Genomic DNA, 25649 nt, shown 5'->3' with positions numbered 1-25649 from the left:
CTTGGTTTTCTGATGAAACACAGGATTCCTTGTAATGGCAATAGCTGAAATGTTGTCACAATGTAAAGGTGTAGCTTCGGTTTGAAGTTCTCCAAGGCACTGATGTATTCCGCTTCTGCAGTAGAGAGTGCAACACAATTTTGCTTGACTGAGGCCCAAGCAAACACTCCACTACCAAAAGAAAAGGAATATCCAGAGGTGCTCTTGCTATCATCCACTGAACCACTCCAATCACTGTCACAATAGCCAATTAGGACTGCCTCTTTTCCTTTCACATACTCCAGACCATAATCTAGAGTTCCTTTTACATATCTAAGAACACGTTTTGCTGTTCCAAGATGTTTGCTAGTGGGACAATGCATGAACCTTGCAAGCAAACTAGCTGCAAACATAATGTCGGGTCTAATAGCTTTGAGGTACAGCAGACTTCCAACAATCCTTCTGTATTGCCCTACCGGCTTACACTCATTCAAACCAAATCTGCTTAACAGAATTGTTGCATATTTCTTCTGATGAATGAATATGCTTGTTGGTGTTTGAATTACACCCATTCCCAAGAAATGATGCAAGAGCCCCAGATCAGTCATTTCATATTTCTCCTTCATGTCCTTCTTAAAGTCTTCTAACATTTCTTGATCATTTCCAGTGTAGACTATATCATCTACATAAATGGATACTATCAAGATGCTCGCTTCACCTCTTGCTTTGACATAAAGAGTAGCCTCACTTTGGCTCTTTGTGAAACCACACTCAACAAAATAACCATCAATTTCACTATACCAAGCTCTTGGCGCCTGTTTCAAGCCATATAGAGCTTTGTGCAGCTTGTAAACCTTGCTTGCACTACCCTTCACTACAAATCCCTCTGGCTGATCTACATACACTTCTTCCTCTAAGATGCCATTTAGAAAAGCTGACTTAACATCTAATTGATACAGCTGCCACTTTGTGTCTAATCTAGCCACTGGTGCGAATGTTTCATTTTAGTCCACCCCTGGTTTTTGTGAGTATCCCTTAGCCACCAGTCTTGCCTTATTCTTCTGCACTGAACCGTCCAGATTTAGCTTAGTTTTAAACACCCATTTAACTCCAATCACTGGTTTATCCATAGATCTGTCAACAAGTTCCCATGTATCATTCTTTTCTATCATGTTCAACTCATCTTTCATTGCCTTCATCCATGACTCATCCTTCACAGCTTCTTCAAACTTCTCAGGCTCTATTGTGCACAGATTGCATTGTGCTAAGATATCATCCAACTTCCTTCATTTCAATGAAGTATGATCGAAGTTCTGAGTGTCTTCCAATTTGCTGCTTGCCTTGCTTGATTCTTCATAGGAGACTGAGTCTATAGATATGAAACCAGAATTTCGATTTCCTACAGGTGTTTCAAACAATTTCACTTGAGAATTCCTAGGCTGCTCTTCATCATTCACCATCACCACAGAATTTTCAGTTGCTTCCTTCCAATTCCATATTGCTCCTTCATCAAATACAATGGCTCTTGACAGTAGTAGTTTTCTAGTGACAGGATCAAACACTCTATAACCCTTCTCACATGTTGCATATCCAACAAACACTCCCCTTGTGCTTTTGGCATCCAATTTCTCTCTACTTTCTTCTGGTTTATGCACAAAGCACACACTACCAAATACCTTCAAATGAGCAACACCTGGTTTTCTTGTGCTATATGCTTCAAAATGGGTCTTGTTTATAAGAGCCTTAGTAGGACACCTGTTTAAAATGTACACTGCAGTGTGTACAGCTTCTACCCATAAGTAATAAGGCAACGCCTTCTCATGTAACATAGCCTTAGCCATCTCTACCACTATCCTATTCTTCCTTTCTACCACTCCATTCTGCTGGGGTGTGTAAGCCATGGAGAACTGTCTTTGAATTCCTGCATCTTCACATAGTTTATTGAATTCACTAGATGTGAACTCACCCCCTCTTCACTTCGAACACATTTCACTTTGTAACCACTCTGCAACTCCACCATAGACTTGAATTTTCGAAAACAGTTTAATGCATCCGACTTGTATCTTAAGAAGTAGACCCAAATCATCCTTGTAAAATCGTCTATGAGCAGCATAAAATATTTATTACCTGCTAGAGACTCATTTTGCATTGGTCCACACAAGTCCACGTGTATAAGCTCAAGGGGTGTACTTGCTCTCCATGCTTGATCCTTAGGGAACCACTCTCTGTGTTGCTTTCCCAGTTGATAGACTCCACACACTTCATTTACATCCTCCAAGTATGGCAAACCATGTACCATCTCTTTCTCCTTAAGCTGATGTAGACCTTTCAGATGCAAATGGCCCATTCTTTTATGCCAAATCCAGGTAGAATTGGATATACTAGCTCTTAGTGCAACATAGTCATTTGAGGGCAATGATAATGGATAACACCTATTTTTCCTCATTTCCACCTTCATGATGAGATTCTTGAGAGAAGAACCATCATAGATACTGCACATGCTGCTTCCAAATACCAAATGATAACCATGTTCATCCATTTGGCCTACACTCAACAGATTTTCCTTCAAACCAGGTAGATACATGACTTCTCTGATATACTTTGTACTAGAGCTTGTGTCAAGCACTAAAGTACCCATGCCAGCTATACTTACAAGCTCTCATGTTGGCATTTGCACCTTGCCTGTGACACTTGAATTTATGTCAATTAACAGCTCCTTGTTCCCAGTCATATGGTTACTGCAACCACTGTCTACATACCATTCTCTATTTGCACTCTTCTCTGAAATTGACAGTTTGCAAAAAACAGATTCCCTATTACTTCTACTTGACTTGCATTATTTGCTTTCTACACTCCTTTGTTTGCAGTACAGTCCCTAGCCCAATGTCCAAACCTATCACACTTATAGCACTTAGATTGGCCCTTATATCTACATTCTCCAAAATGAAATTTAGAGCATACTTTGCATTGAGGCTTCTCTCCATCTTGATGCACATATTGTGATCCATTTGAGGTCTGTGTAGCACCAGCTTGTTGTGGCTTCTGTTTAGACTCCCATGGTTTGTTGTTAGACTTCCAATTCTTCTAAGACTTAGTAGAATCAGTTTGAGTATTATTCTTGTTCTGCCCTTTGTATCGACTGAGAAAGAGCCAAATGCCTTCTCAGCTATGTCCACATTATGCATGTCAAAACATTGCTCTTGACTCTTCAATATTGCAATAACCTCCTGCAATTCAATAGTCTCCAAACTCTTTGTATTTTCGATCACCAAACAGATGGGATCATACACTCTACTAAAACTGATTAACAACTTTTGAACCAGCCTCTCATTTGATAACACTTCTCCAAACGTTTTCATTTGATTTATCAATTCATTTAATTGAGTAAGATATGCAGTTAGTTGTTCACCTTCACGCATTCTCATATTCTCAAATTCCTGTTTGAGATTCAGAAGTTTTACAGATCTGACCTGATCACCACCGTGGTAATCACTGTAGAGTAGATTCCATGCCATTTTAGATGAGTTGGCATTTGCAATCCGAGGGAAGATCTGGTCAGAAACTGCGTTTTGTATAATGCCCAGAGCCTTTGGGTCCTTAATGAGCACAGCAAACATTTCTGCATCAACTTCTTCTTCTGATGATTCTTCAACTTTTGTCATCTTCTTCTTCGAATCAGGGGTTGAAATCCCCTTTTCTACCAGACTCCATAGCCCAAGAGATTTGAAGATCGTCACCATCTTAATCCTGCAGAACTCGTAGTTCTCACCGGAGAAGATCGGAGTTCTTACTTCTGAACTTCCAGATCCAGCCATCTTTTGGTCTGAATCAAACAATTTCTCTTCTCAGATGCTTAGCTGAGCTTCGATTGAGCTCAGTGACCTCACAGATTACGCCCAGATCAAAAGACCCAACCTGGCTCTGAGGCCATGTTAGAGTTTTGAATAGATTGAAGGAGGAAGGAAAACACAGAGAGAGTAGTGAGCTTGACTGAATCAAAACAAGTGTGTATTTTTCTATTGCATACTCTGTACTCAATAGAGCAAGCTCAGTGTGAGCTATAACCGTATGAAAGAATAGTTGGATTCTCTTACATCACTGAGAATCACAGCCTTACATCCAAAACTGCTCTCTAGGATTTTTACACGTGGCTATAACCACTTAACATGACTAACGCCTAACACTTGTCTATCTTAGTGACAAAGTGAATACACCATTTAGCTTAGAGGCCTAATTACATTCTTATCAACTCACCACTTACATTTCTCCATTCAATATCTGCAAGCACTTGCGTGACACCTTGTCCCCTACAATGCTCCAGTAGCGTTGATAAAAAAAATTAAAGAGATATTATGTTAGAAATATTTTACTGGGATGTCCTTTCTTTAAAGGATGCATGTTGTGCAGGGAGAAAACTGATGTAGTATGTATACAGATGCCTTTTTCTGTTCAAATTTGTGAATTTTCTGTACCATGCTGATGCCTTTTTCTTTTTCTTTTTCTTTTCCTTTTCCTTTGTTACTAAAAATAAAAGTACAGCGCAAACCGTAGAAAACTCAGCATTTCAAGCAGACACTGCATAGACAAGAGGTGTGTAGTCCCAAATATGATATGAATGACCGAAATATGCTAAAGCATATCATAAACAAAATTAGCCTCTATGAAGATATTTGGAAATCACAATGTTCATTTTTTGTGTTTGTGATGGTTGTTTGTGCATTGTTCAATTTTTTTCTTTTGTTCATTGCGCAAGGAATATTTGTGCACTGTTCATGTGATACAAACTTTCTTAAATTTCCCGTGCAGGTCTACAAAATGATACAACATTTGAGGTAGAAGCTTGAACGTAATCAATTCACTGCTTATGGGGTTAATTTCAGAGCCTTAATACTGATCGGTTTCTTTGATTTCAGTTTCCAATAACTCCCTGGGGCCTGCAACGACTGCTGGAATATGTCAAGCAAAACTATGGAAATCCTCCAATATATATCCAAGAAAATGGTCTCTCTCTCTCTCTCTCTCTCTCTCTCTCTCTCTCTCTCTCTTAAATAGTGAATTTTAATCAAAGTACTGCTAGAATGCATTTATATGAAGACATATATAATGTGAGAAAACATAACGCAGCAAAAAGACAAAACAAATAAATTCTTCATGTTTATACCGGAGATAAACGGCCTATGACAACCGAACACGTGGATAGGATCGATTTTGGCTGCAGAAACGCCTTCGGCATGCTTCCTACCGAAGCCATCTATCTTGGGCCTTTTTACCATCGGACACGTGTCATGCTCACAATCCATGTCCATAGTCTCACATCGGAAATATGAGCACAGTGCACACCTCCCAAGGCCTATATAAGGAGACCATTATCCCCAAAAGGAAAAAATCAGAACTAACGGTACGTTACCGATTGATCTGTCAGTTAACATTACTAAAACCGTACTTACTAAAGCATCAGAGAGCCTTCGGCCGGTACCACACCGGTACCCCAAGGACTTACCGAACGTGTCCTTTTGTAGGTACTTACCCTTCCGAAGTAGAACACCTTCCGAAGACAGTGACCTACCGAAGGCATAACATCACTAAGTTGGCGAAACACGTGCCGAACCACTTTTTCGCATCAACAGTTTGGCGCCGTCTGTGGGAATCCAGAAAAATCATCAACCCACTATCTCCAAAATACATGGGGACCACTTCAGTACCCATGTTCTTATCGGAAGAAGGGGTACCGTTCGGAAGGCAGAGCGGAGCTAGCCCAGCGCTACCCCCATGCACTCCCTTCGGAAACGCCCCCGCAACCCAAACAACCGCCGAAGCCGAGCTGGTAGCCCAAATCGCGTCCCTACGGAAGGACATGGCAAGGCTTCAGGAACACAACAACCTTCTTTCGTCCAAAGTGGACGAAACCCAGCAGCTGCTCCACCAGCAGCACACGCTAAACATCCAGACAACTCACTCTTTCGAGAGCTTTTAGACCCATCATAGGAAGAAGAAACACGATAAGGTAGCGAAGGCAACGCCCGCACCTTCCAAACAGCTGGTGGTCCCGGCACCCAGGGATCAGCCACACGTCCCAAAGAAAGTATATTCCGATTGTCGACATCGGATTAACGATCGGGAGGCAGAGAGACGGAGGTCTCCGATCAGGATTAGCGCTCGACAGAGGGACTCACGGAAGAAAATCCTAGGAGACAAGTCGCCTATTCGGAAGGTCAGAGGGCTGGACACCGCAGAGGAGTCAGAATCCGAATATATCCCTTCCAGGACGCAAACGTCCACGTACCGTTCGGCAACGCCTTCACGGTACTCGGGGGTTAATTCATTAAGTCTAGAAAGACGATCGGAAGATTATGGTTCCGAGGAAATCCCTAGCCGAGACCCTGTTGTCCGACTACTTTTTCAGAAAGTCCAGAAAATGGAAAATGACAAAGCTCGTTCCCAAGAACCGGAATGGGGAAAGCTTCGGCCCGGACCATTCACCAGGCGTATCCGGGACTCTCGGCAGGATAGGGAAGTGCAGCAACTGCGTATACCGTTCTATACGGGAACGGAGGACCCCTTAACACACCTCCACTCATTTCAGTCCACCATTGGATGCAAGGGCCTGAGCGATGAAGCGCAGTGCCTGCTATTCCCGTCTTCCCTTACCGGAGCAGCCCTGAACTGGTTCTACCAGTTGGAGCCGGAGACAGTAGACTTTTTCGACGAGCTGAAGCAGATTTTCCTCAATCACTTCATGATCCAGACGGACCGTCTTTACTCTGCCGATGATCTGTACACGATTCGACAAAGAGAGGATGAACCGTTGAGAGAATACGCGGCGCGCTTCAGCCACGAATACTCAGGGTGTCCAGAAACAGACGATAGGCCAGCGTACAGCGCCTTCAAGAGTGGCCTTCGGTCCTCGCATTTCCGATACCTAGTACACAGCAGCAACTGGCGCACGTACGACGAACTGATGAAGCAGGCAGCAATCCATGCCAAAGCCGAATACTTCAACTCGAAACCCGGGGTTTCGGCACGGCAAGGGGATACTGAACCAAGTGCTTATCCGGCGAAGGCGCCACCCTACGAGAGAGTCGACCCATATTTGGCAGGTCATAAGAGGAAAGACGACCGTGCCGATCGAAGAGAACACCCGAAGAAGGAAAAGGGGAGATATGGACGCAACGACAACCGGGCGCCCCTGCCGAATCATGACCACGGCAACCAAGTCTTTACCCTATTAAACACTACCTACGAGGCCGTTCTGATGAACGAACAAAAAATAATACCAAAGCCCAATCTGCGAAGACCCAATCGGCAAGACAACCGGGATACCGGTAAATTCTGCCGATACCATCAGCACAACAGTCATAATACGGAAGACTGTATAAGCCTAAGAAAGATTGTCGAACGGTTGATCAGAGAGGGGAAGCTAGATCAGTACATCGCCCGGCAGCCACCGGCGCCGATGCCGAATCCAATTCGGCAGATAAACATGATAAGCACTATCAGCGGTGGCCCCACCATCGCAGGAATGAGCAACCATTCAATGAAGAATACGTGCGCGCCGCACAATTTCCGCAAGTATTCGGCATAGAGGTGAATCGGCACCCTGAAATACCGAAAGTTCATTGGGAACCAATCACATTTTGCGAAGAGGAGGAAGAGGGCATCCTCTATCCCCATGACGACTCGATGATCATTCGAGCAGAAATTGCCGACTACGATGTAGGATGGGTACTGATCGATATCGGAAGCTCCGTGAGCGTGATATTTGCCGAAGCTTTCCGAGAAATGGGGATAAAGGACAGCCAGGTCAACCGGCAGTTGACGCCTTTGTTAAGTTTCTCTGGGGACCTGGTCCAACTGGTCGGTAGTGTAAAACTACCAATTACCTTCGGCACCGCGCCAAGAAAAACGACGGTATACGATCAGTTCCTGATCGTTGATTGCCCGACAGCGTACAACGTTATAGTTCGACGAACGGCACTCACCAGGATCAAGGCACATCTTTCCCCCCACATGCTATTGATGAAGTTCCCGACCCCTAACGGCACAAGGGCTGTCCGGGGAAATCAGCTAAGCGCGCGGACTTGCTACGCCACGGCCCTAAAGTCAACCTCTTTCCAACTCCCCGACGAAACCATGTCTATCCAAGGGGTACCGAACGGTACAGGACCAGTTGACGACCCAAGAGATGAGTCCCCGACTCCTCACACACAACCCGCCGAAGAACTGGAGACGATAACCTTGAGCGAGGGGCAGCCCGATCGTCAGGTTAGAATCGGCACCAGACTCACTCCTGCCCTCCGAACGTAATTCATAAATTTCTTGCGGAACCATTCGGAAGTATTCGCATGGTCCTACGAAGACATGCCCGGCATCGCTCCAGAGGTCATCAGCCATAAACTCAGCATCTCTCCCGCTTATAAGCCTGTAAGACAGAAGCGCCGTTCGTACGATACCGAGCGATACGAAGCCATGCGTAAGGAGGTTGACAAACTTCAAACCATCGGCTTCATCAGGGAGGCTACGTATCCGGTATGGCTGGCAAATTCAGTGATGGTCCGGAAGGCTACAAGCGGGTGGCGAATGTGCCAAGACTATACTGATCTGAACAAGGCCTGCCCAAAGGACAGCTTTCCGTTGCCACGGATAGACCAGCTCGTGGACGCCACCGCCGGACACGAACTGCTCAGCTTCATGGATGCCTATTCGGGATATAATCAGATATTCATGCACCCTTCCGACAGCGAACAAACCGCCTTCATAACAGACAGAGGGTTGTACTGTTACAATGTCATGACGTTCGGCCTGAAGAACGCGAGGGCAACATATCAAAGGCTTGTCAACAGAATTTTTGCCAAATACATCGGCAGCATCATGGAGGTTTACGTCGATGACATGTTGGTCAAGAGCAGAACTGCCAAAGAACATCTGCACAATTTGTCAATCATGTTCGGCATACTGAAAGACTACCGGATGAGGCTGACCCCGATGAAATACGCCTTCGGTGTATCTTCCGGGAAAGTCCTCGGATTCATGATTAGTCACAGGGGTATCGAAGCGAATCTCGAAAAAATAAAGGCAATCATCGACATGGAGAGGCCGAAGACGACGAAGGACATTCAAAGCCTTACCGGACGCATGGCGGCCTTGACTCGCTTCATATCCAAGGCCACCGACAAATGTGTACCATTCTTTAAAGCCTTGAAAGGGGGCAAACGGAATATCATATGGACTGCCGAATGTGATAAAGCGTTTCAAGACTTAAAGGACTACATGGGTAAAGCACCCCTTTTATCAAAACCACTACCTGGGGAGATTTTCTCCCTATACCTTTCGGTATCTAGCACTGCTGTCAGTTCGGTGTTGATTCGAAAACCAGAAAAAGCAGAGCTACCGATTTTCTATGTCAGTAAGGCACTCCAGAGTGCTGAACTTCGGTATCCCCCATTAGAGCAGCTTGCACTAGCCCTGGTGGTCTCGGCACGAAGACTTCGGCCATACTTCCAAACACACGGGATCAAAGTTCTGACTAACCAACCGCTCCGGCAGGTGCTCCAAAAACCAGAGACTTCTGGCCGATTGATCAAGTGGGCGATCGAACTCGGATAGTTCGATATACAATTCATGCCAAGGCCCGCCGAAAAGGGTCAAGCCATTGCCGATTTCATCTCCGAGCTCACCCCATCAACAGCACAGGAGATACCCGAGACCGGGTTGCCGGAGGAACTTGACACCGAACACTTTGACGCCTCAACTCCCGTATGGAGTCTGCACGTCGACGGCTCGGCAAACCAACAAGGGTGCGGAGCAGGCTTGGTACTGACGACACCGGACGGACTCAAGATCGAGTACGCCCTCCAATTCGACTTCCGAACCTCCAACAATGAAGCGGAATATGAGGCTCTCTTGGCCGGCCTTCGGTTAGCCAAGAGCATGAATGCCAAACAAATCAGAATTCACAGCGACTCCCAGCTCATTGTGAACCAGGTAACGGCAGACTTCGCGGCCAGAAACGCCTCCATGCACGCCTACCTTTCGTCTACCCATCAGCTGCTCCAAAGCTTCCGAGCTTACAAGATCAAGCAGATCCCCAGGAGCAAAAATAGCCATGCCGATGCATTGGCACGTCTGGCTTCGGCAATCAACGACAAAATCGGAAGAAAGGTGCCAGTGGAGATTCTTGCCCAACCAAGCACGGTAGCCGCCGAAACATGTACCGTACGGTACGAAGATACATGGATGTCTCCTATCTACTCGTACTTGACCAACGGCACCCTTCCAGAAGACAAGGCCCAGGCCCGAAAGCTTAGGTACCGATCAGCAAGGTACACCGTCATCAACGACGTCCTGTACAAACGTGGCTACACAACTCCATATCTCAAATGCCTTACGGCAGAACAGGGGGACTACGTCCTTCGGGAGATCCATAACGGTGTGTGCGGCAATCATTCCGGGTCCCGGTCACTCGCCCACAAAGCCTTTCGACAGGGATACTTTTGGCCGACCATGCACCAGGATGCTAATTCGCTAGTGAAAAAGTGTGATAAATGCCAGCGTTTCGGTAGCATACCGCACATCCCTGCCGAACCTCTGACACCGATCGTGAGTCCTTGGCCTTTCGCATAATGGGGACTGGACCTGATTGGTCCGATGCCGCAGGGCAAAGGCCAGGTGAAATACGCAGTGGTCGCCGTCGACTATTTCACCAAGTGGGTAGAAGCCGAACCTCTGGCAACCATAACGGCAGCAAGAGTGGAAGACTTCGTCTGGACTCACATTTGTTGCAGGTTCGGTATCCCGTATGAAATCATTACCGACAACGGCAGGCAGTTCGATTCGGAACTCTTCAGGCAATTTTGCACCTGCCTGAAAATCAACTTGTTTTTCGCATCACCAGCCCATCCCCAGTCAAACGGTCAGGTGGAAGCAATAAACAAAATCATCAAGAAACTACTGAAACGGCAGCTGGACAAAGCCAAAGGAGCCTAGCCAGAAAAGCTTCCCGAAGCACTCTGGGCCATTCGGACATCTTACCGAACGTCCACGGGAGAGACCCCTTTCTCTTTGGCTTTCGGTTCGGAAGCTGTGGTGCCTGTGGAAATTGGCGAATCTTCCTACCGAACGAAAAACTTCGCACCGAAGCCGAATGAAGAAGCACTTTCTCTAAGTGTCGACCTTCTTGAAGAGCACCGGGCACATGCCAACCTTCGAAATGAAGCCTACAAGCAACGTGTCTCTCGGTATTATGACTCCAGGGTCAGACACTGCTCATTCCGAATCGGAGACTGGGTCATGCGGAAGGTATCCCTAGCAACCAAGGATGCCACGGAAGGAACCCTCGGACCTTCCTGGGAAGGACCCTATGAGATCATCGGTATCCTTCGATCGGGAACCTACCGCCTAAGAGACTCCAACGGCAAGACCCTCGGTCATCCTTGGAACGTGGAACATCTCAAATACTATTTCAAGTAACCTAGCCTACGGTAGGACAAAGTTGTAACTGATTGAAATGTATTTGCCCTTCGGCAGAAATTAATAGAAAGCCTTCGGCACTATTACTTCAGATGCTCTTTTTAAAATTACTCTACTAGCCCACGGCGGCCAATGTGGCAAGTTAACGTTCTACGGCATATTTATTAGCCTACGGCAATAAATATTTTTCGAAATTGTTACCCTACAGATTCCATCGGAACTTATCAATTTCGAAGTATCCCTTTAATGTTATAAATCCTATACGGAGCCTTTCGGCGATAAGTACGATCGGCAATTTAAAAACGTGTTCAGATTGTTCAAACAACAGTAGATAAAAATATGCATTTGAATTAAAGATGCCCTCGGCATCAATATGTTCGGTACATGAAATAAAAATAGAAAAAAAAAACTAATACAACTATTACAAATAAACGGCTCTTTAATGCGCCGTCAGACGTGCTTTTTGTTGGCCACGCGTCACCCGACGAATGGCGCCGCCGACTGCACGCCAGGCACGGAAGACGAAGCGTCTCTCTGCCCTCTCGCCTCTCAGCATCGACGACCCCTCGAGTCCCAGGTCAATCTCCCCCAACGAGCCTACCGAACGGCAGGTCAACCTCCGAACCGCAGCAGAGAACTAAATTCCCTTCCAAAGGACCTTCGGAAGAGAACTTGGGGGACTACTGTTTATACCGGAGATAAACGGCCTATGACAACCGAACACGTGGACAGGATCGATTTTGGCTGCAGAAACGCCTTCGGCACGCTTCCTACCGAAGCCATCTATCTTGGCCCTTTTTACCATCGGACACGTGCCATGCTCACAATCCATGTCCACAGTCCCACATCGGAAATATGAGCACAGTGCACACCTCCCAAGGCCTATATAAGGAGACCCTTATCCCCAAAAGGAAAAAAATCCGAACTAACGATACGCTACCGATTGATCTGTCAGTTAACATTACTAAAATCGTACTTACTAAAGCATCGGAGAGCCTTCGGCCGGTACCATACCGATACCCCAAGGACTTACCGAACGTGTCCTTTTGTAGGTACTTACCCTTCCGAAGTAGAACACCTTCCGAAGACAGTGACCTACTACAGGCATAACATCACTAAGTTGGCGAAACACGTGCCGAACCACTTTTTCGCATCAACACTTCAAAATGGTGAAATTTTACTAAAAAAAGTCTGGCATCCAATATATCTTAGGTCAACGAACTCGACGCAATTCATCATTAGAGGATTGGCCAAGGGTGAAATATTTGGACGGACACATCCAAAATTTGCTTGAAGCTGTAAGGTATACCTATTTTCTGTCGATTATAATTTAAGCCTACAGTTATATGATTTATCATGTTCTCTCCATTTTGTAAAGGCTAACTGGCCAAGTCCAAATAAAGGTGTTTATGAGATGCGGAAAGATATAATACCTGTGTTTAAATTACTAATGGATGCTATGAAATATTTACTCTGGAAGGAATGGATCAAACGTCAGAGGCTATTTTATATGGTCCTTCTTGGATTCCCTTGAGCTGTTGGACGGCTATGAATCGGGCTACGGCCTCTACTACATCGATTTGGATGACCCCGATTTAAGAAGACAACCCAAACTCTCTGCTCACTGGTACTCCCAGTTTTTAAAGAGAGAGAACGTCATCAGCTTAGACGGGTTTATTAAATCCCTTTCCCATGATCGCGTTCAGTAGATTTCACTATACATTGTTAAATACCGATATAGTGTAAAGAAAGATGCATGTTTTTACTCCCCCTAGAAATTCTGTCTATGTACTTGAAAAATTATAGTAAAATAAACAAGTAAAGATAGATATCCATTATGTTTTTTTTGTTTTTGCATTTCTTGGTTTAGGGTAGGACATTGTGCTTCTATGTCGTCTAATTCCCAAAATACCTTTTAGACTACTAAAACACATGGTACATGATAGATATATACATTGTAACATGTAGCTGTAGACCTAACATTTGCATTAAACTTGAGTTGTTGGACTATGTTTTGGGAATTTTCTGAGACCAAAGCCATGGGTTTTGGGGTTAAAGAAATCAAGTCTGATGAGCCAGGCTTTGTTGGACACAACAATGTGAAGACTTATTCAGCAAGTCATGGCTATGCAGACTCTGAATGGAAAATATCTTAAAGATGAGCATCTTGTTGATGGCGGCCCTGGGGTGGCGCAAGTGGTGCCCAGTGGCGGACCCAGACTTTCGTTTATCTGGGGGCTTAAAAAAATTTAACCATTATATAATCAAACAAAAAATATTTCAAACTTTGAATATTAATAGCATTGTTTAATAGGTAAATTTACAATTGTCCTCGATGACTTTTCATATTCTGAGAACGTTGCATAATAAGCTCATTATCAATACTATTAAATATGTCTTTTTCAAGATATACTACCATGCAATCATTCATCCATTCGTCTCCCATTCGATTACGCATTCTGTTCTTCACAATGTTCATAGCAGAGAATGCCCTTTCTACTGAAGCTGTTGCAACTGGAAGTGTTAACGCCAATTTTATGAGAAGATAAACTTGTGGATATGCCTCTTGTCCTTTTTTGTCTCAACTAGTTTTTTTTTTGCAAGAATAGCAATACCTTGTAATTCTGAAAAGTTGGTGTTGGAATGCATATCATCAATATAAGTTTGAAGTTGATCTTTAAGTACCTCAAGTTCTTGTGTAGAAAAATCATTCGGGTAAAGTTGAGCAAGCCGAATGAGCTTTTGCTTATCAAAAAAAGAAAATGAATCATTTGGACTCAAGCATGCCAAGCAAAGTAACAACTCAGTGTTGGCCTCATTGAAACGACTATTCAGCTCTTGGAGTTGCAAAGCTATCACTTCATAGAAAAAATGAACACGATAATAATGCATATTTGTGATTTTTGGACCGTTGCGTCGTGACCTCCCTCGAGCTAGAAACATATCATCATGTTAGGAACATCAATACTTTGATTCCTGCAAAAAATAGAAACTTCCTCCAACAAAGAATCTCATCCATTCTCCCTCATCTTCTGGAATTGTTGCTTACATAATTCAACTAAATCCATGGCATTCACACACTACTACGATTTAATATTTGCGCGACGAATATTTTTTCGTCGCGCAAAAAGAACTATTGAGACGAAAAAAAATTCCGTCGCGCAAACAACAGAAAACTAGCGCGACAAACAGGTTCGTCGCGCAAACCATCAATGCGCGACCTAAATTAATTTCGTCGCGCAAAGGTAGTGGATAAAAACTCGGGTTTTTTTTTTGCGCCAAAATCTTGCGCGACGACAAAAATCGTCGCGCATGACAATATTGCGCGACAATTCTAAGCGTTCATCGCGTAAAGATGGACAGAAAATTGGCTCCTTTTTTTGGCGGTAAAAAAATTTGCGCGACGAGAGTTTTCGTCTCAAAAGAAAACTTAGCGCGATGAAAAAAATGTACCGTCGCGTAAGAAAACGAGGGATAATTATTTTTGGCGCCAAAATGAAGGGTGGATAAATTTTTTTTGCGCGACGGATTTTTCTTCGTCGCGTACAGTTTAATGCCGGTGCGTTCTTGCGCGACGATATGAATAATTTGCGCGACGGAATGTAAACTTTGCGCGACGAAAAATATTATTTGCGCGACGAAAGTTTGTGCGACAAATCATATTGTTCGTCGCGCAAAAAAGCAGATGTCGACATGTAATTGCGCAACGGAAATGTTGTTTTGTGTGACGAAAAAGTGGGTTTTTGCGACGGCATTTTGCGCGACGAATTTAGTTGTTCGTCGCGCAAAGTCCTTCTTCTTCATATTAGTATCTGCCATTGCAGAGGCAGAATGCAAAAATTGCATTCTGCCTCTCTCTCACTCCCCCTGCCGCTGCTCTGCTGTGAATTCAGTACGTTCATTGGGTATGTATTTTTTGTCGTTAGTTTAAATGTATTAATGTAAATTCGTACTAACGCTATTAATTTTGTTCTTGTTAGGGATATTTGTGATTAGTGATTGGTGGAGAACGATTGAGAAGGTATGTTATTGTAAAAGTTTGTTTGTTATGTTTGTAATTTTTTTGTGAAGTTATATGTGTATAATGTTGTGAAATTGTGCGTGACGTAGCACAATGTGTTGTGATGTACGAAGTTAATTGAAATTAACTTTGTACTTTTATTTTTATGTTTAGTCACACGTAGTTTTCCGTTCAAGATTAGTTGGATTTCGTGCATGGATGCGTAAGGCATGACTGCGGTCCAATTAATTCTTGAATTGTCCCATTATTTGGACAGTTTGGTAATGCATAGTGTTGTCACATAATCTTCGGCTACAGGATTAGGTTTCGATTGTGGAGATTTCGGTGTCATCTCGGTACGTTCTTCGGGTGGTACGTAGGTATTTATACCTATGCCCACTTCAAGAACTGTGTCGAGATGCTGCCGAAATTAATCCACGTCGAAATCTAATCTCATGTAGCCGTAGGTTACGTGACAGGACTATGCATTCCGGAATGGGATAGGGCCCTTACCGGAGGCATAAGGTGACATTATAACTTCGTATGAAGTTGTTGTGATTGTTGTGTCGTGATTGTGATTTCAGGAATTATGAGCAGAAAGTGGATACAGAACCAGAATAGATGCGCAGACGAATACTTGGATGGAATCGAGGATTTTATTGAGTTTGCACGTAGACACAACCCGGGTGCAACTAGAATCCGTTGTCCTTGTAGGAGGTGTAACAACATGTTGCGGGAGACAATTGAAAATGTTGGATTTCATTTAGTAAGGAATGGAATGATTGAAACATATAGCATTTGGAACCTTCACGGCGAACAAGTAGAGCATGCTTTGTCTTCAAATGCCCCAAGAGTGGACAATGTTGAACCTATTATGGATCCTAATGATCAAGTCATGGGTATTATACAAGATGCTTTTCCATTCGCGTCGACCAACATCAATCAGGAAGGGGAAGATGACGTGCCTACACCAATAGACAGTGCGGAGTTTGAACAGTATGAAAAACTGTTAAAAAATGCCAACCAAGAGTTATACCCGGGGTGCGAGAGCTTTTCCGTTCTCACTGCCATTGTGGAGCTAATGCACGGAAAAATAAAGTATCGTATGTCGAACTTGTGTTTCAATTACTTTTTGGGGGTTTTCAAGAGAATGCTTCCGACAGACACTTGTTTGCCGAAAGACCATAAACATGCACAGAAGGTGTTGCATGATCTTGGATTGGGTTATGAAAAAATCCACGTTTGCAAAAACAATTGCATGTGATTCTACAAAGAGCATGAAACGTTGGATACATGCCCTATATGCAATGAGTCGAGGTTCAAAATGACATCCCAGAATAGAACGACTAAGATACCACCAAAAGTCATGCGTTATCTGCCCCTTAAACCTGGGTTGCAGCGATTGTATATGTCGACGCATACTGCCACAGACATGAGATGGCATAAGGAAAAATGGGTAGACGATGATGTGATGCGGCATCCTGCAGATGGGGAGGCATGGAAAGAGTTCGATCGAACGTTCCCCGAGTTTGCTGCTGATCCCCGAAATGTTAGATTGGGACTTGCCACTGACGGATTCAATCCGTATGGGGTTCTAAACCAACACCACAGCACTTGGCCGATTTTCGCATTCCCATATAATTTGCCGCCTTGGAAATGCATGAAAAAAGAATACATGATGATGACTGTTTTGATAACTGAGGATCCTGGCAGGTCAATTGATGTGTACTTAAGGCCTCTGGTTGATGAGCTGAAGGATTTATGGACAAACGGTGTTCGCACGTACGATAAATCAACTGGGAGGATGTTCACTTTGCGAGCAGCAGTTATGTGGACTGTGAATGATTTTCCAGCATATGCAATGGTTCCTGGGTGGAGCACAAAGGGTTATATGGCATGTCCTGTATGCAAGGAAGATGTAACTTCTGGTTAGCACGCGGGAAAAGTTTGTTATCTTGGTCATCGGAGATGGTTGCCATGGGACCACGAGTGGCGAGAAAAAGATAAAGAGTTCGACGGGAACACAGAGCGTCGCCTCAGACCTAGAGAATGGTCCGGTGATGAGATCTTGGAACAGCTGAACCGTTTGGATTTTGCTCCGTTCGGGAAAACAGTTAGTCGGACTAGACCTTCTACACATTTGAACTGGACGCACAAGCCTATGTTTTTTGAGCTCCCATATTGGTCGAAACTGAAATTGAGGCACAATCTAGATGTGATGCATGTTGAGAAAAATGTATTCGACACATTGGTGGGCACGATTCTAGATATCGAGGGGAAGACGAAGGACACGATCAAAGCTCGTCTTGATTTGGAAAGAATGGGCATACGAAGGGGTTTATGGATGAATAGGAACAGTGATAAAGCTAGAAGGGATCTTGCATTCTTTTCTATGAAACCGAATGACAAAAAAGAGTTTCTAAAGTTTGTATCGTCTGTCAAATTTCCCGATGGGTATGCTTCTAATATCGGACGTTGCGTGAATGTCGTTGGGGGTAAATTTACTGGACTTAAGAGCCATGACTGCCATGTGTTTATGTAACGCCTACTTCCTGTGGGTATTCAACACCTACTACCGGAAGATGTAGTGAAGCCAATCATGTTGTTATCCAGATTTTTTTCCCAACTGACGGCAAAAACATTGCGAAAGACAGACATGTTTCAGTTGCGCCATGACATTGTCCAAGTCCTATGCAAGTTTGAGATGATATTTCCTCTAGTTTTCTTTACAAGTATGATGCACGTGATGGTTCACTTGCCAGAAGAGGCATTGCTTGCTGGTCCTGTCAACTATCGCTGGATGTATCCAATAGAAAGGTATATAATCTTTATCATTTGTGTATGCATCATTATCGACACTTTGCTAATTTGTATCATATCGTTTTATTTTGGCAGGCTTCTCGGAGAGCTGCAAAAAAAGTGTACGCAACAGGGCAAAGCCCGAAGGATCAATTATAGAGGCTTGGGTTTAATATGAGTCGCTTACTTTCTGTGGAATGTATTTAAAAGATGTGGAGACGGTTTTCAATCGTCCTCAACGCAATAATGACGGAGGTATGAGAAATGAAAAACTTTCTGTTTTTGCCCAAAGCGCACGACCATTTGGAGATCCTGGACGAGGAGAGTCGTTTTCTAGAAATGAGATGGAGGTAGCGCATTGGTTCGTACTGAACAATTGTGATGAGATAATGGCCTACTTAGATGAGCATGAACAGATGATGAAGCGAGAACATCCATCACAGTTGGTTGCCCGGAAACACCGTGAATTATTTCCACAATGGTTTTTGGATTCTGTAAGTTATAAGTGTTTTGTAATTGACTAACATGTCAATGGTTTTGTATACTATTAGGTGAATAAATTGAAATCATCGAATTCCCCCACTTACAGTGATGAGTTATATAACTTGGCGTTCGGCCCAATTCGCGCTGAATTGTTCTCGGGTTGTAATGTTAACGGCGTCAAATTTTTGGGGGCCGCACGAGATGACAAGTTGTGTACGCAAAACAGCGGTGTCCATGTCCCAGTGGAGGCGAAAGTACGGACATTGATTTCTATGGCAAACTGACAACTGTCGTGCAATTGCTTTACAAAGATCGATACCAAGTCATCATGTTTAAGTGTCGATGGTTCGATACCAACCCAAATAGGGAGGGAAGTGTTAAACTCGACCATGGAGTACTGTCTGTGAACATTAACAGAACTTGGTATGATAACGACCCGTACATTTTGGCAAACATGGCGTCCCAAATTGTGTATCTAGATGACCCTAAAGCCGGGAGCGGGTGGAAAGTTGTGCAGAAGATGGATCATAGGAACGTGTATGATATACCAGAACTAGACCCAAGTGACAACGACGTCGACAATGTGGCTGACCAACGTTTAGAATCTTCAATGGAAAATGATGCGGAAACACTTCGAGGTACAAATGTTATACAAGAACCGTTTCAAATAGAAGGAGTGTCTTCAGTCGAAATACCGATTCAGTCAATTACAATTGACCTCGGTGATCTTCCGCGATACGATGTTGCAGTGGGCCCTAGCAACGCCGATGATGCAGTTATAGAGGAGGAGGAGGAAGAAGATTGGGAGACCGAGAGTGATGATAGCGACGATAACGAAAGTTATTATTGTTCAGATGATGAATAATGAATTTATTTGTAAATTTATTATGTTTGTGTATTCATTTTGTGTAATACAAATCTTTGAATATATGTAGTTGTTATATCCAATCCTTATATATGTCAACAAGTGTAACATTGTTAAATAAATCTAGTTATAAAACCCTTTTAATAATAATTTGAAAAATTTTATTGACAAAACATTTGACGTAATGAGGTTTATGGCCAATTCTAAATTTGATTGAGTTTTCATGAGTTTATGAAAGTTTATTCCTTCACTTTATAAAACAAAAAGGACATTGTTAAAACATTGTTAAAACATTGTTAAAATTTATTAAAGTTTTCATGAGTTTATTAAAGTTTATTCCTTCGCGTGAGACATTGTTAAAACATACAACAAAATCAAAAATGAAAAAATATTTAGTTAAACAACATCGGTAAAACAAATAATATAACCCTCTTTATACAAAGTTAAAAAATGATGAACACAAAACCTTTCCAAAAAATACAAAGCATACACAATTTGAACTAAATGAGGAAATGGCGCCAAATCCTTGCGCGACGAATCAACCTCGTCGCGCATAGTTTGCGCGACGCATATATATTCGTCGCGTAAAGTTACAACACTGCACGACAAAATATACTTCCGTCGAGCATGGTCTTTTTGCGCGACGATAAGGGTCCCTTCGTCGCGCAAATATATATTAGCGTAACGTTATAGGGTAACGTTATACACACATATATATTTAAAATTGGCGATCGAATTAGTTCATTGTATTCATATGGAGTGAAGGACTGTAGCTGCAAAAAAATCATCAACATCGGAGTTAAAATAACCGTTCAATCATCACTTTTTATTTAGAACCGTCGAAAAGTATTACCCCGTTACTTAATCTCTGAATGTTTTTTTTGTCCGATTTTTGCTGTCTATGATCTCGAAGTATAAAAAAACAAGTTTGACGGCTGGATGACTGAAAGTAGTTTCATAGACTGCGTGTGCTATCAAAATCATATATTCACCAAAAATCCTAAAATTTGTTCATACATTTGTGAAAATGTAACTTAACGTTTATGTGGTATCCCCTAGTGTAAAAATCTGAAATTGAAGATCAAATTCAGTCATTGTATTCATATAGGGTCAACAAATGTTGCTGTAAAAAATGATCAAAATCGGAGTTAAAATAACCGTTAAATCATGACTTTTCATTTATAACCGTCGAAATATTTTGTCCCGTTCCCTGATATCTGAATGTTTGGTCTTTTTGATTTTTGGCGTATACGATCTCCAAGTATAAAAAAATAAGTTTGCCGGTTGGATCATTGAAACTATTTTAGGGTTTAGGGTTAGGGCTTAGGGTTTAGGGTTTACATTTTAGGCTTTAGGTTTTGCGCGACGAAATCATATTCTGTTCGTCGCGCAAAGCGTAAGTGAACAAGATTGCGCGACGGATCCATCTTCTGTTCGTCGCGCAATCTGGAACACTTGGTGAAAATTTCAACCGAATCAAAATCCTGAACTAGCGCGACGAATAAATATATGCGTCACGCAAAGACAAGATTACGCGACGGATCCAGCTCTGTTCGTCGTGCAATCTGGGCCACACATTTCACCCCTCCATCCCCTTTGAACACTTAGTGAAAATTTCAACCGAATCAAAATCCTGAGCGAACCTTGCGCGACGTTTCCTGTCTTCGTCGTGCAAAATGCACAGACCATTCATTTTCATTAGCGAACCTTGCGCGACGTTTTCAGTCTTCGTCGCGCAAAAGGCACAGACCCTTCATTTTCAGCCCCCCGCTAAACCCTAAATCCCAAAATTTAGGCAGAAAGAAAGTGTTTTGCGCGATGAATACACTGTTTTCCGTCGCGCAATCGTCTGCTTGCGCGACGTTTACTGTCTTCGTCGCGCAAAAGGCACAGACCCTTCACTTTCAGCCCCCTGCTAAACCCTAAATCCCAAAACTTAGGCGGAAAGAAAGTGTTTTGCGCGACAAATACACTGTTTTCCGTCGCGCAATCGTCTGCTTGCGCGACGTTTACTGTATTCGTCGCGCACAAGGCACAGACCCTTCACTTTCAACCCCCCGCTAAACCCTAAATCCCAAAATTTAGGCGGAAAGAAAGTGTTTTGCGCAACGAATACATTGTTTTTCGTCGCGCAATCGTCTGCTTGCGCGACGTTTACTGTCTTCGTCGCGCAAAAGGCACAGACCCTTCACTTTCAGCCCCCCGCTAAACCCTAAATCCTAAAATTTAGGCGGAAAGAAAGTGTTTTGCGCGACGAATACACTGTCTTCCGTCGCGCAATCGTCTGCTTGCGCAACGTTTACTGTCTTCGTAGCGCAAAAGGCACAGACCTTTCACTTTCAGCCCCCCGCTAAACCCTAAATCCCAAAATTTAGGTGGAAAGAAAGTGTTTTGCTCGACGAGTATGTTATATTCCGTCGCGCAATCTTCTCCTTGCGCGACGTTTACTGTCTTCGTCGCGCAAAAGCACAAACCCTTCACTTTCAGCCTCCCGCTAAACCCTAAATCCCAAAATTTAGGCGGAAAGAAAGTGTTTTGAGCGACGAACTTATGCCTTTTCGTCGCGCAAAAGGCACAGACCCTAATCCCAATTCAAAATTTGGCGTTGTGGGACACATTGCGCGACGGATTTTTCGTCGCGCAAGATTAATTAAGTCCATTTTGCGCGACGCATTCTGTTCTTCGTCGTGCAAAGTCGAATAAATTTGCAGAAACGGCCCGATGCCTCCTTCTTCCCCATTTTCTGGTTTTTCTCCGTTTCTCCCTCTCTCTCCGCCGTCACCTCAGCCCTCTCTCTCCGCCGTCACCTCAGCCACCTCCGCTCGTTCCGTAGCCTCCCTGCCGTCGCCGTCGAGCTTGCCGTCGCAATTTCGTCGGTTTTTCCCGATTCTTCGCCGGCCGATTTCTCTCTCCTCCGGCCACCATTTCCGACGCCTGAGGTATGATTTCTCGACTATTTTTTGTGCTCTAGCTGATGGTTGGTTAGGATTTCTTCAATTTTCGCTATAGGAAATAGGAATTAAAACCCTAGGTTTTGGATGGTTTGGGAATTTCAAATCCGGCCACTTCCAGCCATTTTTCGGGGTAGGTCCGAGAACAAAAGTGGCTCCAATTAATGTTTTCAACCTAGGGTAGGAACCTTGGCCCTTAGTTTTTAGAATTTTCCGGCGAATGTTATCGCTTTGGACACCCATGCGCTGCCGGCGCGTGTGGTGGCGCGTGGGATTCTGTGGCAGTGTGGCATTGGGTCCCAGAGCAATCCCCTGTTTGTCACGAGCGCGTAGGTTTGCTCGGATTTGAATTTGGTTACCGTTTGAGTCTTGATCGGATTTCGCCTATTGTGCGATTTTCAGGTTTGATATGTTCGGACCGTTGGATCGAACTCAAACTCACGTAGTTGTACCTTTGTGTTTCTAGGATCGTTTAGGATTCGACCGACCGTTGATCGGAGTCCCGGATACTCCGAAATTCCAAACCCTAGGTCATGCTATGCTTTTACTTAATTAGTTTAAATTCTTAATGAAATTATATGTGCAGATGTCAGACTTGATTAGACGTGGTAGGTTGATGACGACTGCACCGAGTTCGGATCCCCCGGCTCAGTCGGCATCTGCTGCCACTGCTCCAGCTTTGATGGACCACGTGCTGGTTGGTCCCGGGGCGTCCCAGGCGCCAGCGTCATCTGCGTCATCCGTCGCACAGCCAGCTAGTGCTAGGCGGCGGCACCAGCCCGCCGACACCACCGAGACGACATCAACCGACGGTACTGGTGCCTCGGGATCACAGCCAGGTATAACTACCCTTTTGTATTTTTAATTTTATATTGAAATTTGACAATGTTGTTTATTTAACATTAATACCTTATTTCTTTGCAGCGAAGAAGAACACCCGAGGGCCGTGTCGTCAGCTGAAGACGGCGAAGGTCACCCAGGTGACCAACAGTCGTATCAGCATCGGATACGACGAGCGCCATCGGGCTGCACCGACGGCGGAGTTGCATAGCTCCTTGGCCCACGACATTGGCCACGTCGTGCAGACTCATTGCCCGATGCAATGGAAGTCTTGGAGGGTCATGCCTGACGAGATCAAGGTGGAGGTTCGCGGCTAGTTGTCGGTATATACCTTACATTTTCATTATTTTTCTTTAAAATTGTGTATATTTCTATTACTTAACATATCTAATTAATTGATTGCAGACGAACTATAACTTGGAGGATCTCGACGAAGAGTCGTTGGCGTACGTCAACAGACTCTTCGCTGAGAGGTACAAGCAGTGGAAGAGCGACTTGCACCACCATTTTCAGGCCTTTGATGATCCGCAAGTCGCTCTTCAGGAGGGTTGCCCGAAGGAGCTTGAGGGGTGGGAGGATAGTTGGGAGTGGCTCTGCGCTCATTTTCAAGCGCCTGAATATGTGGTATTTTTTTTAAATAATATTTGTTTAATTATTACTTATTTCTTATTAATGTTTATTTGATTTTTTTTATTTCATTATTATTTAATTTTTTTATATTTGAACTAATACGTTTCATTTTTTGTATAACAGAATAAAGCCCAAGTGAATAAGGGTAATAGGAAGAAGAAGACCCTTCTCCACCATTCCGGCTCTAGGCCCTTTTCGTATAGAATGGATGCACGGCGACGGGTAATAATCACATAATTTATATTTCATTTTTAATGTCATTTTTATTAATTTATTTTTTTCATACTAATATTTGTCTTCTCTTGTTCAATTTAGGAGGGGTCCAAGTTCCCAGAGATCGACGTCTTTGGTGACGTTTATGTTCGACCCGGGAATGAGTTGGCCGAGTCCCTTTATGTAAGTATTATTTAATTTTAATTCTTATGTTACGCATTCAATTTATATGCATGTTTTAATTTATATTTTATGTTATGTTCAACAGACGACGATGGTGGAGAGGAGCCAACTGGTTCTTCAGGAGTCCGCCTCCCAGCTTCCTCCCGAGACTCCGATCGAGTCTGTGGCTCCTCCACAGGATGCTGGATTTCAGATCATGACGGAGACGTTGGATCAGACTCTCGGGAGGAGGCCGGGGACATATTGTCGAGGGATGGGGAATGCCTGGCAGAGGGAACCTAGACCTCGTTCATCGGCGTAGTCAAACAGTCAGGTGACTGCTTTGACAGCACAGGTGGCCGAGCTTCAGGGTCAGATGTCGGTGATTCTACAGTCCCTCGCACAGGGAGGCTTTCCCATCCTGCAGTTTCGTGCGTCGACCTCCCAGCCCGTCCACCCCGAGCCTGCCCACCAGACCACTGCCCCGGTGGACGCCCAGACCACTGCCCCGGTGGACGCCCAGACCTCCGAGCCGCATACTGGCGACGACCCGGTTGATTTTGCTTCATTATTTGATTAGTGTATTTATTTTCATTATAAACATTTATTTTATTTGTAATACATTTATTTTATTTTATAACAAAATTTTGTTCTAATTTATTTTTATTGCAATTTCATTGTTTAATCAATAAAAAAAAACCAATTTTATTTTAAAAAAATAAAAAACAAAAAAGTAAAAAACAAAAAAAAATTGTAATATTATTTTTGCGCGACGGAAAACATTTCGTCGCGCAAACCCACATGTATGTAACAAAAAAAAATAAAAAATCAACTTTTTTATTACTTTTTATTCTTGCGCGACGAACCTATACGTCTCGCAAACACGTTTTGCGCGACGAAATATTTCGTCGCGCAAAATATTCCGCGAGACGACTGAGATTTTCGTCGCGCAAATATGAGGCTGTGCTTTTTTGCCAAACCCACTATAGCCAATTGAAGTTGATGTGCAAAACAATGAACATAGTAAGTAGACTCATTCTCCCTCATAATAAGTGTCTTCAGACCATTGAACTCTCCACTCATATAACTGGCCCCATCATAACCTTGACCTCGTAATTTGCACATACTCAATTTATGTCTAGAAAATAATGCATCAATACTTACTTTAAGTGACTCAACTGTGGTACTTGTAACATGTTCAATACCTATGAACCATTCAATCACACATCCTTTCTTGTCTACATAACGAAGCATAACAACC

At 43.6% G+C, this 25649-nt stretch overlaps 1 protein-coding gene across 5 annotated transcripts in view; it reads left to right on the top strand.

Annotated features, from left to right (window-relative positions):
* LOC18773544 (beta-glucosidase 11) overlaps positions 1 to 13242 on the top strand; it is a 44200-nt gene extending 30958 nt beyond the window's left edge. For all 5 annotated transcript variants that reach the window (XM_020566339.1, XM_020566340.1, XM_020566337.1 and 2 more), the window contains 3 exons: positions 4893 to 4980; positions 12658 to 12748; positions 12926 to 13242. In XM_020566339.1, the coding sequence (XP_020421928.1) occupies positions 4893 to 4980; positions 12658 to 12748; positions 12926 to 13154 (408 nt within the window). In that variant the 3' untranslated portion in view covers positions 13155 to 13242. The remainder of the gene's footprint in view (positions 1 to 4892; positions 4981 to 12657; positions 12749 to 12925) is intronic.

This window comes from Prunus persica, chromosome G6, assembly GCF_000346465.2.
Source record: "Prunus persica cultivar Lovell chromosome G6, Prunus_persica_NCBIv2, whole genome shotgun sequence".
Taxonomy (NCBI): domain Eukaryota; kingdom Viridiplantae; phylum Streptophyta; class Magnoliopsida; order Rosales; family Rosaceae; genus Prunus; species Prunus persica.
The sequence above is the reverse complement of the archived record's forward strand: the minus strand, read 5'-3'. Positions and strand labels throughout refer to the sequence as shown.